The sequence below is a fragment of the Antechinus flavipes genome, chromosome 2 (genome assembly GCF_016432865.1).
Source record: "Antechinus flavipes isolate AdamAnt ecotype Samford, QLD, Australia chromosome 2, AdamAnt_v2, whole genome shotgun sequence".
NCBI classification, from domain to species: Eukaryota; Metazoa; Chordata; class Mammalia; order Dasyuromorphia; family Dasyuridae; genus Antechinus; species Antechinus flavipes.
This window is the reverse complement of record NC_067399.1, coordinates 614,958,894-614,973,201: the sequence shown is the minus strand read 5'-3', so window position 1 is coordinate 614,973,201 and position 14,308 is coordinate 614,958,894. Positions and strand designations below refer to the sequence as shown.

General features: G+C 38.8%; 1 protein-coding gene across 1 annotated transcript in view; it reads right to left on the bottom strand.

The window, feature by feature from the left end:
• Window positions 1-14,308, bottom strand: part of R3HCC1L (R3H domain and coiled-coil containing 1 like) — a 100,222-nt gene that overhangs the window by 6,224 nt on the left and 79,690 nt on the right. The window contains exons 5-7 of the mRNA XM_051981822.1: window positions 4,513-4,583; window positions 3,501-3,596; window positions 2,915-3,055 (exon numbers count right to left, since the gene is read on the bottom strand). Of these exons, the coding sequence (XP_051837782.1) occupies window positions 2,915-3,055; window positions 3,501-3,596; window positions 4,513-4,583 (308 nt within the window). The remainder of the gene's footprint in view (window positions 1-2,914; window positions 3,056-3,500; window positions 3,597-4,512; window positions 4,584-14,308) is intronic.

Genomic DNA, 14,308 nt, shown 5'->3' with positions numbered 1-14,308 from the left:
GAGAGTAGATGTTGTCATGGCTTCATGGCATGAAGAAGCACTAAGTAGTCAAAGCCACAACTTCTGAATTTGTGAACAGGATGCTTTCTTGTGTTGTTCAGATTCTACAGGAATAAGATGGAAAGAATTTGAAAAGGGGATGAGAAGCAAGGCATGAAGATGATTAAATAAAGTTTATGAGGAAAAGTCAAAGGTAGCGAGTCCTAGAGAAGACTAAGGGATAAGGAGGTGATGGTATCAGTAATACTAATGTCAATACTATTTTAATAATTATATAATAAATTAACCCAGTAACAATCACAACAGCATTTGGCATTTGAATAGGATTCCTTAGTGCCAGAGTCAGAGAATGTAGAGCTCAAAGAGCTTCTGTAAATCACCTAATTCAGCTTCATCATTTTAAGAGGCAAAAACTAAGATCTACTCTCCTAAGCACTTTCATCCACCATCTCATTCTTACCTTCCCCCAAACTCCATTAGGAAGAAAGGTCAAGTATTATTATGCCCATTTAACAGATGAGGAAATAGGGACACGAGGACTTTCTGGTGGTCACCCAGACACATAAAAGCTGATTTCATGCCTGCTAACTCAGATTTGTTCCCACTTCTAAGTCTTTCTTTCTAAGGAATCTCTACTTCCATCAAGGAGAGAACTAGGGAGAAAAAAGTTAATGACAACAACAAATTTAACAAGACTTAAGAACTTTCTGGTAATGAAAGCTGTTAGAAACTGAAAGAGGTTACCAAGGGAGGTTGTGGAATTTCTTTCTCTGGAGTCTTTCAAAACAGAATTGATTATCATTTTCCAGGGAAGGTTTAAGTATGATATGGCTTCAAGGTCTCATCTAACCTGGCTTGATGATAGGATTTTTATGGTTTTATATTTTTGACTTTAATCTGCAGGGCAGCAATGAAAAGAGAAACTACTCATCTATGAGGCCTCAGGGAGGTATATATTTTCTTAACCCATGAATGAGGGGGGAGGCCTCCTGACAGTGGTAAGATTTGATCAATGTTTTTAAAATATAAAGTGAAAAAAAAAAGACAGAAATAGTGCATCTTCTAGAGCTTTCTCTCATCTTCAAAGAAAAGGTTAAGGCCCAACTTCAGATATTGATAAGTGGACATTTTGGGGTTCCACAGAAACACAATTCCATCTACGTAATCTGGAATAGAGCTAATAAGAGAGATTTTACACAACACAACTCAGACACAAAGATTATGATGATCTCTGGGGAAAAAAAAAAAAGAAAAGTCTACAAAGACAGATCTTAGAACTAGTGGTACCACCAGAAAGAAGGTCCTAAAAGCTTATGCTGTTAAGCCAATGACCCGTTTAGAGGCAGCTGATGGCAGAGAGGATAACGCTCTGAGCCAGGAGTCAGGAGGGCTGGAATACCTGGCTGTAGCTATGTGATCCTGGGCAAGTCACTTATCCACTCTCTGCTTGTTTCCTTAACTGTAAAATTGGGATAATAGCAGCTATGTCTCAATTTGTTGAGAAGATCAAATGAGATATGTTTGTAAAGCACTTCAGTATATATACTGGCACATAAAAGGAACTTAAAAAAAAAAAAGTCTGCTTCCTCCCTTCCCTGCCAGTGTAGACTAGCCACAGTCCCAAAGTCCCCATCATCTATACATAATTTGCATGCTCAGATACTCTCACGGCGATACTGCTGGCACTGTCTACTGCAGTCCTACAAATGAAGTGAGGGCTGCCAAAGGGGGAGGTTGGGCAAGACTCATGTTTACCAACTGATAAACATACAAAGAAAAATGACATAACACGGGGGTAACATGCCACTGGCCTTTCTTCACAGAGCCCTTTCATTGGTCACAGCCTCTCAAAATCAATAGGAAACCTCTATCCTGACCTATAGAATCTCTTTCAATGATGGAGAATCTTAAAGAACTCACTACTAGTTCATTACAATCATTAAGGTTTCAAAAATAGTTTGGGTTCAGCTCTGAAACTTCAGCACCTGCCATGATATACTCTGTCACTGGTTATCTGGTCAGTGCAGCTGAGAGGCCGCCAGCTGGCGGCTATCACCAGAGCAGAGTGGACAGGAAGTATTAATGGCCTTGTTAGACCAGCAATAAACAAGGTCTTCGAAACTTCAATTCATTTAATGGAAAAATGAAGTTACTTTCTGGTAAGTAGAATTCTCAAAATAAATTGCCTTCACAGATTCCCCAGATCGTAAGCTGGGGCAATGAGACTGTCTAAACTTTAAATGTCGATAAAAAGTACTTAGGAGCCAAGCCAGAATCCTAAGCTTTTACGAAGAAGTCAACAGACGATAAAGGGAAAGAGACAGATTTTAACTTCAGCTCCCAAATGTGGGGAAAAGAAAAAAATCTACCTGTGGACTTGAAACACTTTCCTAGAACTCTAGCTACTAGTAAATAATTCAAAGATGTGAACTCCAGACCATACCACACTGAAAACATTCAGGGCTGTCTCACACCAGAAAAAAAAAAAGAAATGCCACACTTCTCTGTTACTTCTTACCTAAGTATTGATAAGATCAGATCTGTCTATAATATACAACACAGTGATGTAATGGATGTGCTAAGCATAAGCCATGGCAAATTTCCTTTCATGTTAAAGGTAGTATTTCAACTGGAAATGCACTTCACAAAAAAGTCCTTGCTAAAGGCTGGGGAAGACATTATTATGCTTTACAAAGAGCCTGAGATGTTATCTGGAGGGCTGATACATATCTCATGAAAAACATTGCAAGGGGCATTGATTAGAATATCTGGCTGGGTATAAAACTGGCAAGCAGATTTTCGTTTGTCTTTCTCCCAACCATCGGCACAAGAACCAGCTCGTTACCCCCGAGAGCTTGGGCCTTCAAATGAGGCTCAGGGAATGGTCTTAAAAAGAGCTTTGCAGCTAACTCACCACGGGCTTCCTGCAGTTTCTTGAGCTCGGCATCCCGCTCCGCTTTGGTGCGCTGACTCCGCACCCCAAGGGCACTGATCACTAACCGCCGGGCCAGGGCCGCCGAGGTCTCCGGGCGAGGCTTGGCGGGCTGGAGAAACTCTGGAGAGGGAGCAGAGAGGAGAGGGAGGGAAGGAAGAAGCAGCTCAGTCCTAAGTGATTTAACACAGTAATTAACATACCAAATAGACTAACAAGGGCTGCATCAGCAGTAATTAATACCAGTGTTAGATGAGCATCACAGGAAATTAACATTGTGAAGTACAACTCGGCTTCATTCATTTGCAATAACACAACTTTATGCAGTGACTCTATTAAGCAAGTCGGTCTCAGCCAGAGCTGGATGGGGCAGACACCAGATCCAGCCCAGGGAAGAAAGGCGGCTGCAGTGACCCATGACCCATCCCGACTGCGATGACCCCACCCCACAGGGACCTTCTGAGCCCAGGACTGACTTCCTAGGCTGACAAGAGGACTCAAAGGGGGACCTGCGGGCCTGGGGCCGAGCAGGAAGGGAGAGCAGCTAGCAGAGAGGGGCTCGACTCACCAGCACAAGCTCTTGCTTTGGCCTTGGCTGCTCTTGTGGCCTGAGAGAGCGGCCGGATCTTCACCATCATGTGCTTACTGCTCAGGGCGTCGCGGGCTGCGGACAAGTGTGAACATCAACACGTGAGAGTGCAATGAAATGAAGCAAAGAAAGAATCAGGAGCTGGTTCGCAGAAGGAACTTTTTTGAAATAAAAATGCTTTTGTGGAGAAGTGACAGGGACTATCCATTCATTCACTTGCTCAACAGGTATTTCTTTATTCCTATTCTATCCCAGGGGCTATATTAGGTACTTGGGATACAAATACAACAGATCTTGGGGTGACTAGAGGTGAGGGTCGGGGGAGAAATGTCTGACATGCGACTGCTCCCACACACAAAAGGCACATGGCAACAAAAGTGTGGCCATTACCAGCTCTCGAGGGGGCTTCTGTCACTACAATTTAATTACTTCTAATACTTTTTTGGGGGGGAGGGGAAGAGAAGGTACATGTTCAGATTTGTGATTTTATTGTTGCTTATGATGATGAAATTACTTCAAAAGTATTGTGGAAATACATCTTCCGGGTATTAGTAAGTAAATATAACACCTTCCACCAGATTCAGAAGGAATCCTTCCTCTCCCTGGGTCACAATCAGTTACAGCTCAAAGCGCCAAGGCACCACTCTGAAAGGAAGGGAGGAAAGTAAAGGAATCCGGATTTGAGAGCAGCAGGGAACCCTGGCTATGTGGGTTAGCCTGCAGTACTAAGGACATTCCCTCCCCAGGCCTGGCAGAGAGACCGCAGGCGGGGAAAGTCATCACTTTTGGAGATGAGCCTTTTGACTTTCAGAGGCTCTCATTGTGAATATCAAGCTGAATCTGCTTTTTAGGGAAATGTATCCTCTGGGGTCAAGGTGAACAAGCCTAACCTTCCTCTTCAAGACATTGTAAGGCAGCTTTCCTCTGAGCTACAACCAGCCTGGGTCCTTCAACTGATCAAGAAGACCAAGAATGGATAAAAGGGAAATACCTGTAATTGGACTGGAGAACACTCCGAGAGCATGTGTGTCATCCACCCATTTGATATCAAATCCCTTCTTTCTGCAACACAAGAAAGCAAATGTTTTATGCCTTAAAAGAGACAGTTTTATTCATTTGGTAAACATTTATTAAGTTCCTATAAAGTCTCACAAAACACATTATGCTGAGAAAGGAAAAGAAAGAGACAGACCCAATCTCATATACAGTCAAAAGTGGATAATGATACACAGGAAAAAAAAAAACAAAACATAATGGAGAACAGAAGCTGTAGCTGAATTTTAAAAGCAATAATGTCATCACAGAGCACTACCCGGGAGTATTTTATGTTCCCCAGTACTTTACAGACATCAACTAATTAATCCTCACAAGTCCCTGGGGAGGGAATGTATTAAATGCATTATTTGGAAGAGGTGTTCTTGTGGGCAGGGGACAAGGGAGAGGTAGAAAACAGGTACAGGGGAGGGGGTGGAGGAGGACTAGAAGGGAGAAGGTGAACTGGGAAGGTTATTTGCAAATGTAGATTCAAGGGCATGGAGAGATTACACAGTAAGATGGAGTTCATACAAAATGGCAAAAAGCAAATAATGAAGAAGGGGCAGCTTAATTAAAAGATGTCTTTTGTTTTTTCTTATATACTATCACAGTAAAAGCTGTGATGAAGTCAGAGGAACTATGATAAAGAGAAATAAAATATAAAATGGATGCCAGACCAGATTTGAAGATACAACAGTGGAAAGTTAGCCTTTTAGCAGAATTAATAGGCTACCTTTTTTTTGGAGTCAGACAGAATCAATCAATAAAGTTAACCATCTCTTATGTGCCAGGCACTGTCCTAGGTTTTAGAAATTCAACTACTTCACCTTCAAAGAGCTTACAATCTCTACATGGACAGACTACATGTACATACATACACAAACATAGGTAGGTACATACATACACAAACATAGGTAGGTGTATACATACATACATATATGCAAATAGACATAAGGCATTTGTGGGAAAGACACTAGCAGTTGGGGATGATCAGGAAAGGTTTCTTGGAAGAAGAAGAATGAGCCCACATGAGAAGAAAAAGAAGAAAGCCAGTTTAGCTGGATATAAAGGAGTGATGTGTCAGGAAAGGCAAGATGGGATCAGGTTATAAAAGGCTTTAAATGCCAGAAGGAAGGGAGAGAAGAAGGGAGGACAAGAGGAAAAAGAAGAGGGAAAGAAGGAAAAAAAGGAAAAAAGGAAGGAAGGCATCAATTCAATATATATAATGTGCCAGGCACTATTCCAAGTGAAATATTACAAATATTTTATTTGATTCTTACAACAACTTTGGTAGGTAGGTATTATTGTTATCATTCCCATTTTACAACTGAGCAAACTGAGGCAAAGTGAGGTTAAGTGACTTGCCAGGATCACAGAGCTAGTAAGTGTCTGAGCCAGATTTGCATTCAGGTTCTTTTGAATCCAGTCCTGGAGTTCTACCCAGTGTACCACCAGTTTTGATCCTGGAGGTAACAGGGAGCTACTGAGGTTTATTGAAGACAGTGATGATATGATTGGACCTGCACTTTGGGAGCTGGATGGAGAAGGGACGGGAGTAGGTAGAAACCAGAGGTAAAACATTTGGTTAAGAGGCTATTGCAACAATTAGATAAGCCTGTTAACAGTTTAGCTACTAGAACAGGTGATGGAAATGAGGGGAGATTTGGCGATGGAAATGAGATGTTAGGAAGATAGAAACAAGAGGCTTTAGTTCCCCTATGTCCAGATTCTGCCACTAACTAGCTGTATGCCTTTGATCAAGCCCCCTTTGGGGCTTCCATTTAATCACTGAAATAGAAGTTGAACTGGATGTTGACTATGGTCTCTTCTAGTTCCAACGCTTAAGATTCCAAAGTCTGAAGATCTAACTCTGGCATTTGCCCTCCTGCTTTCTCAGAACTTTGAAAAGCACACTAAAGAATTAAGAAATGACAATCTATACCCTATTATCAAGACATCCAGCCAGGAAAAGGATCCTTTGAGGAAAACCAGATAAAAGGAAATTAAAGTGATTTAGGTTAATCAGAAAAAAGAATTTTCTTGCTGCACTTCAAGTTACTACAGAGACTGGAAAGGTCTTTCTCTAGAAAGATTCATAATATGATAGCTATCTATCCAAGATGATTTGTGTGATGAAAGAATGAATTTTATAACTTCTGGAAGATTCTTATTTCCCTACTCTGAAATATATATTTGAAAGTGATGGGAAGGTTCTTTCTCTGTTAAAGTCTACAAAACAAATAAAAAAATGCTTATCCCTTAAAGACTACAAGTATTTGGATAATAGCTTTAACATATGCCATTCACTAACAACCACCTAACTTAGAAAATTCCTGTTTTGGGAGAGGATTAAATTGGTTTTTAAAATCTGTTATACATTTTATAAAAAATGTGCCTTTAATACTGAGGTTGAAAAAAACTACAACATATTTTATACTCCTTGTTCTATTTTACATGTTCAGAATTAGGATCTCATGAATTCAATATATAGTCATGAATATTTAAATTAATATTTTCAAACAAGAATCATAGCTCTCAAAATGTAGCTCATCAAAGTGATATACTAAATACCCTGATATAACTCAGGTTGGCTTGGACACCATGATATATATTATTAAAATCCGCACTGATGAATTCTTAGACATGGGTGCTAATGACCAAATAAAATTTTGAGTAGCCTTTCTCATCTGAAGCACAATAGGATTCCTGCTATAGTCTCCAAGATTCTCTCTGAACCACAGCCAGGTTTCATTGATTCTAGGGTTACACAAAAACAGGCTCAACTTCTCAGCTGGGAAGCATAACTTTTACTTTCTGCTCTGGAAATCAGATCCATTCAAGGCTTGAGATTTTAGAGACCTCATCAACCTATTCTTCAAGCACAGAAACAGCAAATGGAAGCTTGTATATAAAGAATAGTCAAAAGGTCAACTTGTTAGGACCATAGGGAGTGTGAAAGAGTTAAAAAAAGATTTGAAAGATTGGAGTCTTTGGGTTGTGAGGCCTTTAAAGTCCAAACAGCAGAGTTTCTATTTGGTCTAGAGGTAACCAGAAATCACTAGGATTTACTGAATAGGAAAGTGACATAGTCAGACTTATGCTTTAGGAAATGCATGCTGCAAGCCATGTGAAGGAGTGGAGAGAGACTAGAGTCAGACTAACTAGGAGGCATTACAATATTTACACAAGAGGTGATGAAGGACTGAAGTAGGTTGAGGCTATATGGGTAGAGTGAAGGGGATGGATGTGACAGGTATTGTGGAAGCACAAACAACTGATTAGAGACATGGAGTAAGAGAAAATAAGTAGTCAAGGACAATTATGAGATTGTGAACTGACTAAGGGAAAGGATGGTGGTGCCTTTGACAATAATAGGGAAGTCTGGGAGAAGGATGGGTAGGGAAGAAAAGATATTAAGTTCTGTTTTGAACATTCTGGATTTAAAGTTACAGCTTGAAATATATGGAAACTCAGGCTGCAGAATAAGCCATCTATTTTCAGACAGATTCAATGTGTGCATTGGTTGTGCTTCTCTAACCTTCCTGCTATTCCAAAGAACCTTCATCTCTTGGCTCTGGGCACTCCAGGCCCTCCCTTGTGCCTGGAACGCTCTCCCTCCTGCCATCCACTGACTTCTTTGAAGTCCTAACTAAAACCCCCCACTTAGGAAGTACAAAATAAATGTTTATCACTGACTTGTTATAAGAGCTTTCTTCTTCCATTACTGAGAGGGATGGATATGAGAGAAAAGAAAAAAAGACAAGTGGATGATTGAGGAGACGAGAACCTAAGGACTCCACTAAGAAGCACAGACTAGTCAGGCAGCTTTGAAAGTGACAGGTTGAACTTATTAAAAATGTAGAAAGAAAAACAAGTTGTATATAACAGAGATTGCAGTCTCATGTGGAATCCTTTCTCACCATTTTACTATCTATAGAAAATGCCCATTTAGTTGGGTGCTTTTTAGTTTCAGAATAAAACCAAGAACAAGAATATAAAGAAATGTGCAGTAGGCAGCTGATAAGGAAGGACTTATGTTCTGTAATGTAATATGTAGGTACATATAAGATAGAAAAGATGGACGGTAATCTGAGAGGGGAATGGACTAGCAGTGGAAAGGATTGGGAAAAGTCACCCGTAGAAGTTGGCAGGGAAGCTGCATCCTGAATGAAGTCAGGTAAACTAAGAGGCAGAGGTGAGGCACAAAGACAGGAAATGGAGAGTCACATTTAAGGAACTACAAGTGGACCTCTGAAGCCAGACTACAGAATTCATGGAAGCGACTAAAGCATAACAAGATTAGAAAAGTAGGGAAAAATAAGATGATGAATAATTTTAAATGTCAAAAAGAGGAATTTTATTTTATTTTGTAGATAAGAAAGCCACTGAGGAGCAGGTTGGAGGTGGTGTGGAACATGGTCAGTTTTATGCTTTAGAAAAAACACTTTGGCAGCTGAATACAAATCTGGATGTCACATGCATAGAGATAATAAATTAAATCTATCCTTCCTTCATCTCATCGATCCTACTCATTTACTACATCTTGTCTCTTCTTCCTTCAAGAAGCCTTTTGTATCCAACCAATCTCTTCCATTATCAATGCTGAGTAATTGAGGTCCTTATTATTTAATGTTCTTATCACTCCCAACAATCTCCTAACTGCCTTTTCTGCCTCTAGTCTTTTCTCCATTCAATCTCTCTTTTACATATCTACATAAAGGATCTTGAAGTCAGAAAGTATATTAGCTCACCCCCATGCCCAAAAATGAATTGCCACTACAACCAAGCTGAAAAGAAGCCATGGGACACAAGACCCCGAAGGAGGGGGAGGCTGCTGCCTCCAGAACTATAGCATCCACAGATTTAATTTCTTTAAACACTGCTTTGAATCCTACTCAAAATCCTTTATGCAAAAAAATGCAAGCTGGTTTGTAAATGCTTGTAGGACAAAGTCAAAACTACTCAGCCTAATTTCTGTGCTCACCATAATAATCTGGACCCTTTTTATGGAACCATTCTCACTTTATTAATCCTCAACAAAAATGCACCTCCCAAATGTCTCATTGAAATGATTCAAGTCATGACCAGTTTTGTTTCTGAACCTCTGCCCAAGTTTTGTTTTCTCACAAGGAATATCTTCCTCCTTCTTCAGTAACCACTTTTAAATAGCCAACTCCATTCCTTCATCCTTCATGAATTCTTACTCTTAAGCAATCTAATGCCATCATACTGATCTGCCCCTTTTCCACATAAAGGAGGAGAACATTAGTAGTTATCTAGTCCAACCTCCTGTCTCCTGAACTTGCTCATTCTAAATCATGCCTAATTCTAGCAGAATATCATTTCTCTGAATACTTCCAGTCTCAGGAGCTCACTAATACCTCAAGCTGTTCTATCATTAGTCCTATTTCTGGCTTTTCAAACAACAGAGAACAAGTCTGTTCTTTCTGCAACATAGCAATCATCAATCTTTTCAGTTCCACACCCATCCTCCTTCCTTTCCAGGTTCAATAGCTCTCGATCCTTCAAATGTTTTTCATATTACATGATTTCTAGATCTCAGTAAGAATGCTGTTTTTGAGGATTTCAGAGAGGCCTGGAGAGACTTACATGAACTGATGCTAAGTGAAATGAGCAGAACAGGAGATCATTTTACACAGCAACAAGACTAAAAGATGATCGATTCTAATGGCCGTGGCTCTCTTCAACAATAAGATGATTCAAATTAGTTCCACTTGTTCAGTGATGAAGAGAGCCAACTATAGCCACAGAGAGGACTGTGGGAACTGAGGGTGGACCACAACAAAGCATTTTCATTCTTTCTGTTATTGTTTGCTTATACTTTTGTTTTCCTTCTCAGGTTTTTTTTTTAATTTCTAGATCCGATTTTTCTTGTACAGCAAGATAACTATATAAATATGTGTGTGTGTATATATATATAGGATTTAACATGTATTAGACTACCTACCATCTACGGGAAGGGGGGAGAGGGAAGGAGGGGAAAATTTGGAACAGAAGGTTTTGCAAGGGCCAATGTTGAAAAAAATTACCCATGCATATGTTTTGCAAATAAAAAGCTATAATTTTAAAAAAAATGCTGTTTTCCTTGTTGGAGAGAATCATGGGAAGTTGGGATAAAGAAAAAAGAAATTAAGTAGTTTTGCCTCCTACTGTTATATCTCCAACACATGGGCCTATTTTATCCTTAATCTTCTCAGAGCATTTCTGAAGATACTTTTTTCTTGGATGTAGCCTCTTGGACTCTTCTGTGTCATTCTTATATTTAACCTTGATCACACGCTCCTACCTTCATCTTCTGGATTCATTTTCCCCTCCATCCGCCCTCCCAATAGAATTTTTTTTCCAAATACATATAAGGATAGCTTTCAAAATTCAAAATTAAGTCTTTGTGTTTGAAATTTTTTCTGCCTCCAAGACAGTAAGTAACCTGATATAGGTTTTTCATAGGTTCATTGGATTTTCATATGTGGACAGCTCTTTTAAAAACGTGAGTCAATAGGAGAACATGCATTGCTACCACACAGTTTTCTACTTGTGTGCCCTTCTTTGACAGAGTTTTCACTGAATCCCTAACAACAGCATCACCACCCATCTTGCTTCTTATCTTTGTTCTTTTCCCCTCAGCCTAGCATTTCCTATTGGGAATCTCAAGATCTAGTTGCCTTGCCCAAGATCCTGCCATTTCCCCTTCTGTAAGTTTTTTTCTTTTTCACTAGAATGTGGTACAGTGGCAAGAACACAGGTTCTGGAGTCAGAGGATCTAGATTCAAAGCGGAGCTCTGCCATGTACTATACATATGGCATAGAGCAAGTCATTTCAACTCTACCTCATGGGAGTGGGTGGGGAGAGAGACTAGGCACACTCTGAGTTCTTTAAAGCTAAAGTTCTTTTAAGATATCAACAATTTCTTTTGTTGCTTCCTCCGCATTATGAAAAAAGGGGTAAGGCCAATTGAGGACTTATCAGATGTTCTGTTTTTAAAATAATGAGACTTCTAGCAGATGCTTGCATTGTCAAATTCTCTTCCCACACAAATTATTACTAAATTTTGTTTCCTGTGTCAGTCTTATACTATGTTTTAGAAAAAGTATCATCTATATTCTGTACCTGGCTAGGCCATGTACATACCCCCCTATAATGGTACTATTTCTATTGTTTTTTTATTTAAATGTCAGTAAATATTCTTTTGGCTTTTATTCTCATGTTCTTGACTGTAAATATGTAATTTCTTTATGTGGCATTACATCTGCTTCCTCTCTACTGAATCATTTCTAATGCCATATTCTAGTCATAAATTTTGTGCTAAGTTTTCTTCAAACCTATCAGATTTTACTTTCCTGAATTCAAAAATGATTTTTTTGTTATCCATATTCTGTTGTTAGTCAAAAAAATTAAGCATCTATAATATTCCAGGAATTGTGCTAATCGTTGGGGATACAAAGAGATAGTTCCTGCCATTAAAGTGCTCAAGGTCTAATGGGGAAGAAAAAAGCAAAGAAGCTGAAATATGTGTGGGGAAGTGGGGGGTGGGAGGGTGCTAGACTGGGTAAAGTGGGGTGGTATGTTCCCAGTGGGAACATAACATGGTCTTGTAAGAGGATGGGAAATCATTTGAGGAGGTGTGAATTACAGAAGTGAATTCATCATGGAGAATGTTGAATTTTTATAGATCTTGAAATCTACAGATCAACTGGATGGATGATATTGAGGCGAGTTCCCTGGGAGCCATCTTAAATGATGGAAGATTTGGAAGGAAGTAACTCTCTGATGTCTAAGCCCCATCCTCTCTAAGCAGAGAGAGGGAGGGGTCTATTATACTTGTATACAGACAGCTGAGATTATAAATACATATTGTTCACCTAGGTATTACTGGGCATCTCCACCCCAAAACCATGCCAATTTCTGTTGTGTGCCTCTGTTTATTACAGAATAGTTCTATTGGTAACTCTGTCATCTCTTGGAGATACAGTTTTAAGACATGCTGTGACAGAGCACATTTTCACTTGCTCTGTCAGGTCTAGAATCATCAAGATCTCTTCATCTTGATGGTAATAGAATTCAGTCACTGGTTTGTGTCGGTGAATATTCCTTTGGAATATGGGGTGGTACTTTTTCAAAGCATAACAAATCATTCTTTGAAGATAAATCTCATATCTATTGTAGAGTTCCAATAAAAAGATGTTTCTTCTCTTTCCTCAACGTCTCAGTTTTTTACTTCATCAACTCTAAACAATGATTTTGTTCCCCTTGCCCTGGAATAATTTTGCTTCAAAATTATTTCTTTCCTTTTATCTAAGAAAATTTTATCACCTCTAATAAGATGGAAGTGTACTTCAGATGGACTTCAAGTCTTTCACTTTCTTTAGTAGATTAAGTTTATATAGTATGTTAAATGTAGCTGGTGATCACCTCAGACGGAAAAACATACCTTCTCTCTCTGTTGGAGCTCATGGCAAGAGTTTCTTCTGTATCAATATTTCCTTGTCTCCAAGTTGGAATAAAGTATTTAACAACACTCTTACTCTTCAACTAAACCCTTAGTATGCCTGCAAACTGTCACTGAAAGCATATTGTGTTTGCCAGGGCTCCTAAGAAAACTCCTATCTCCTCTTTCCTGGCAGCTAATCCTAGCATGCTCCCCTACCCTTAAAGAAGGGTATATATATAATTTTTAAAATTTTCTATAAAGTCAGAAAAATATCTTTTACAGAGTAGTATATAGTACATTAATAATATTGTCTAATACTCAGACTATATCATTCAATATGATACTTAATCATATTTTGTTTCATGTTTTGGATGCTTCATCTTCCTGAAAAACATATAAGCTTCTTGAGGGACGGATCTATGTCATTATATTTGTTTTGAATTCCCCACAGCACAAAGAGAATGCTAAGTGTACTATAGGTATTTAATACATACTTACCAAATTAAAGTCAGAGAAAGTGATGAAAATATATGTTCGGGAAGAGATTATTGAAAGATAGATTTTAAATGAACACTTATTCATTAAGAATTGTGACTATATAGTATTCAAAAGAGCTGATATTCAAAGTTAATAACTTGGATAGGTACAAGCAGTGGGTAATAGAAAGTTCTGAGAAATAACACAGAAATAATTCAAGGACTTGAAGGATTAATTCTTAAGAAAAGATGATAACATTTAAATGTGACTAGGTGAAGAATCATGGAGATCCTTTTGGATTTGGGGTAACAAAAAAATAAGATTCTTTACTACAAATATATTTAGAAAAAGACTGAATTCAACACCAGAGAGTATTCTGTGGGGAGAAAAATGTTAGTCCTAGCTAGACACAGAGCCAAACCATTAGACTAATCTTTTCCCATATCAATCTTAACAAGACTTAGCAGAAAGTAGTCAGAAATGATGGAGTCAAGTTGAAAACAACTAATTTAAAGAGATTTGGGAGAAAATGGTATGCTCAAGGTCAAGAATGAAGAAAGTTTTCAGCTATTGTAGTTAAGTCTAAGCAAAGTATTTGATAGTAGCAGAAGCCTATCTAGGGTAGGGCTTGGGGGTTGGAAGTGGAAAGCCTTTTAGTGCAACCCAAAAAAGAAATAATCAGAAAAATTTAAGGCAAACTTAGGGGATATGAAATCCAGACATATAGTGAGATCAACAGGCATGCTTCAAAAAAAAAGTTTGGATTCTTTAAAGAACTCGGACAAAAATAGCATGAATAACTGGAAACCATTCCACCATTCAAAG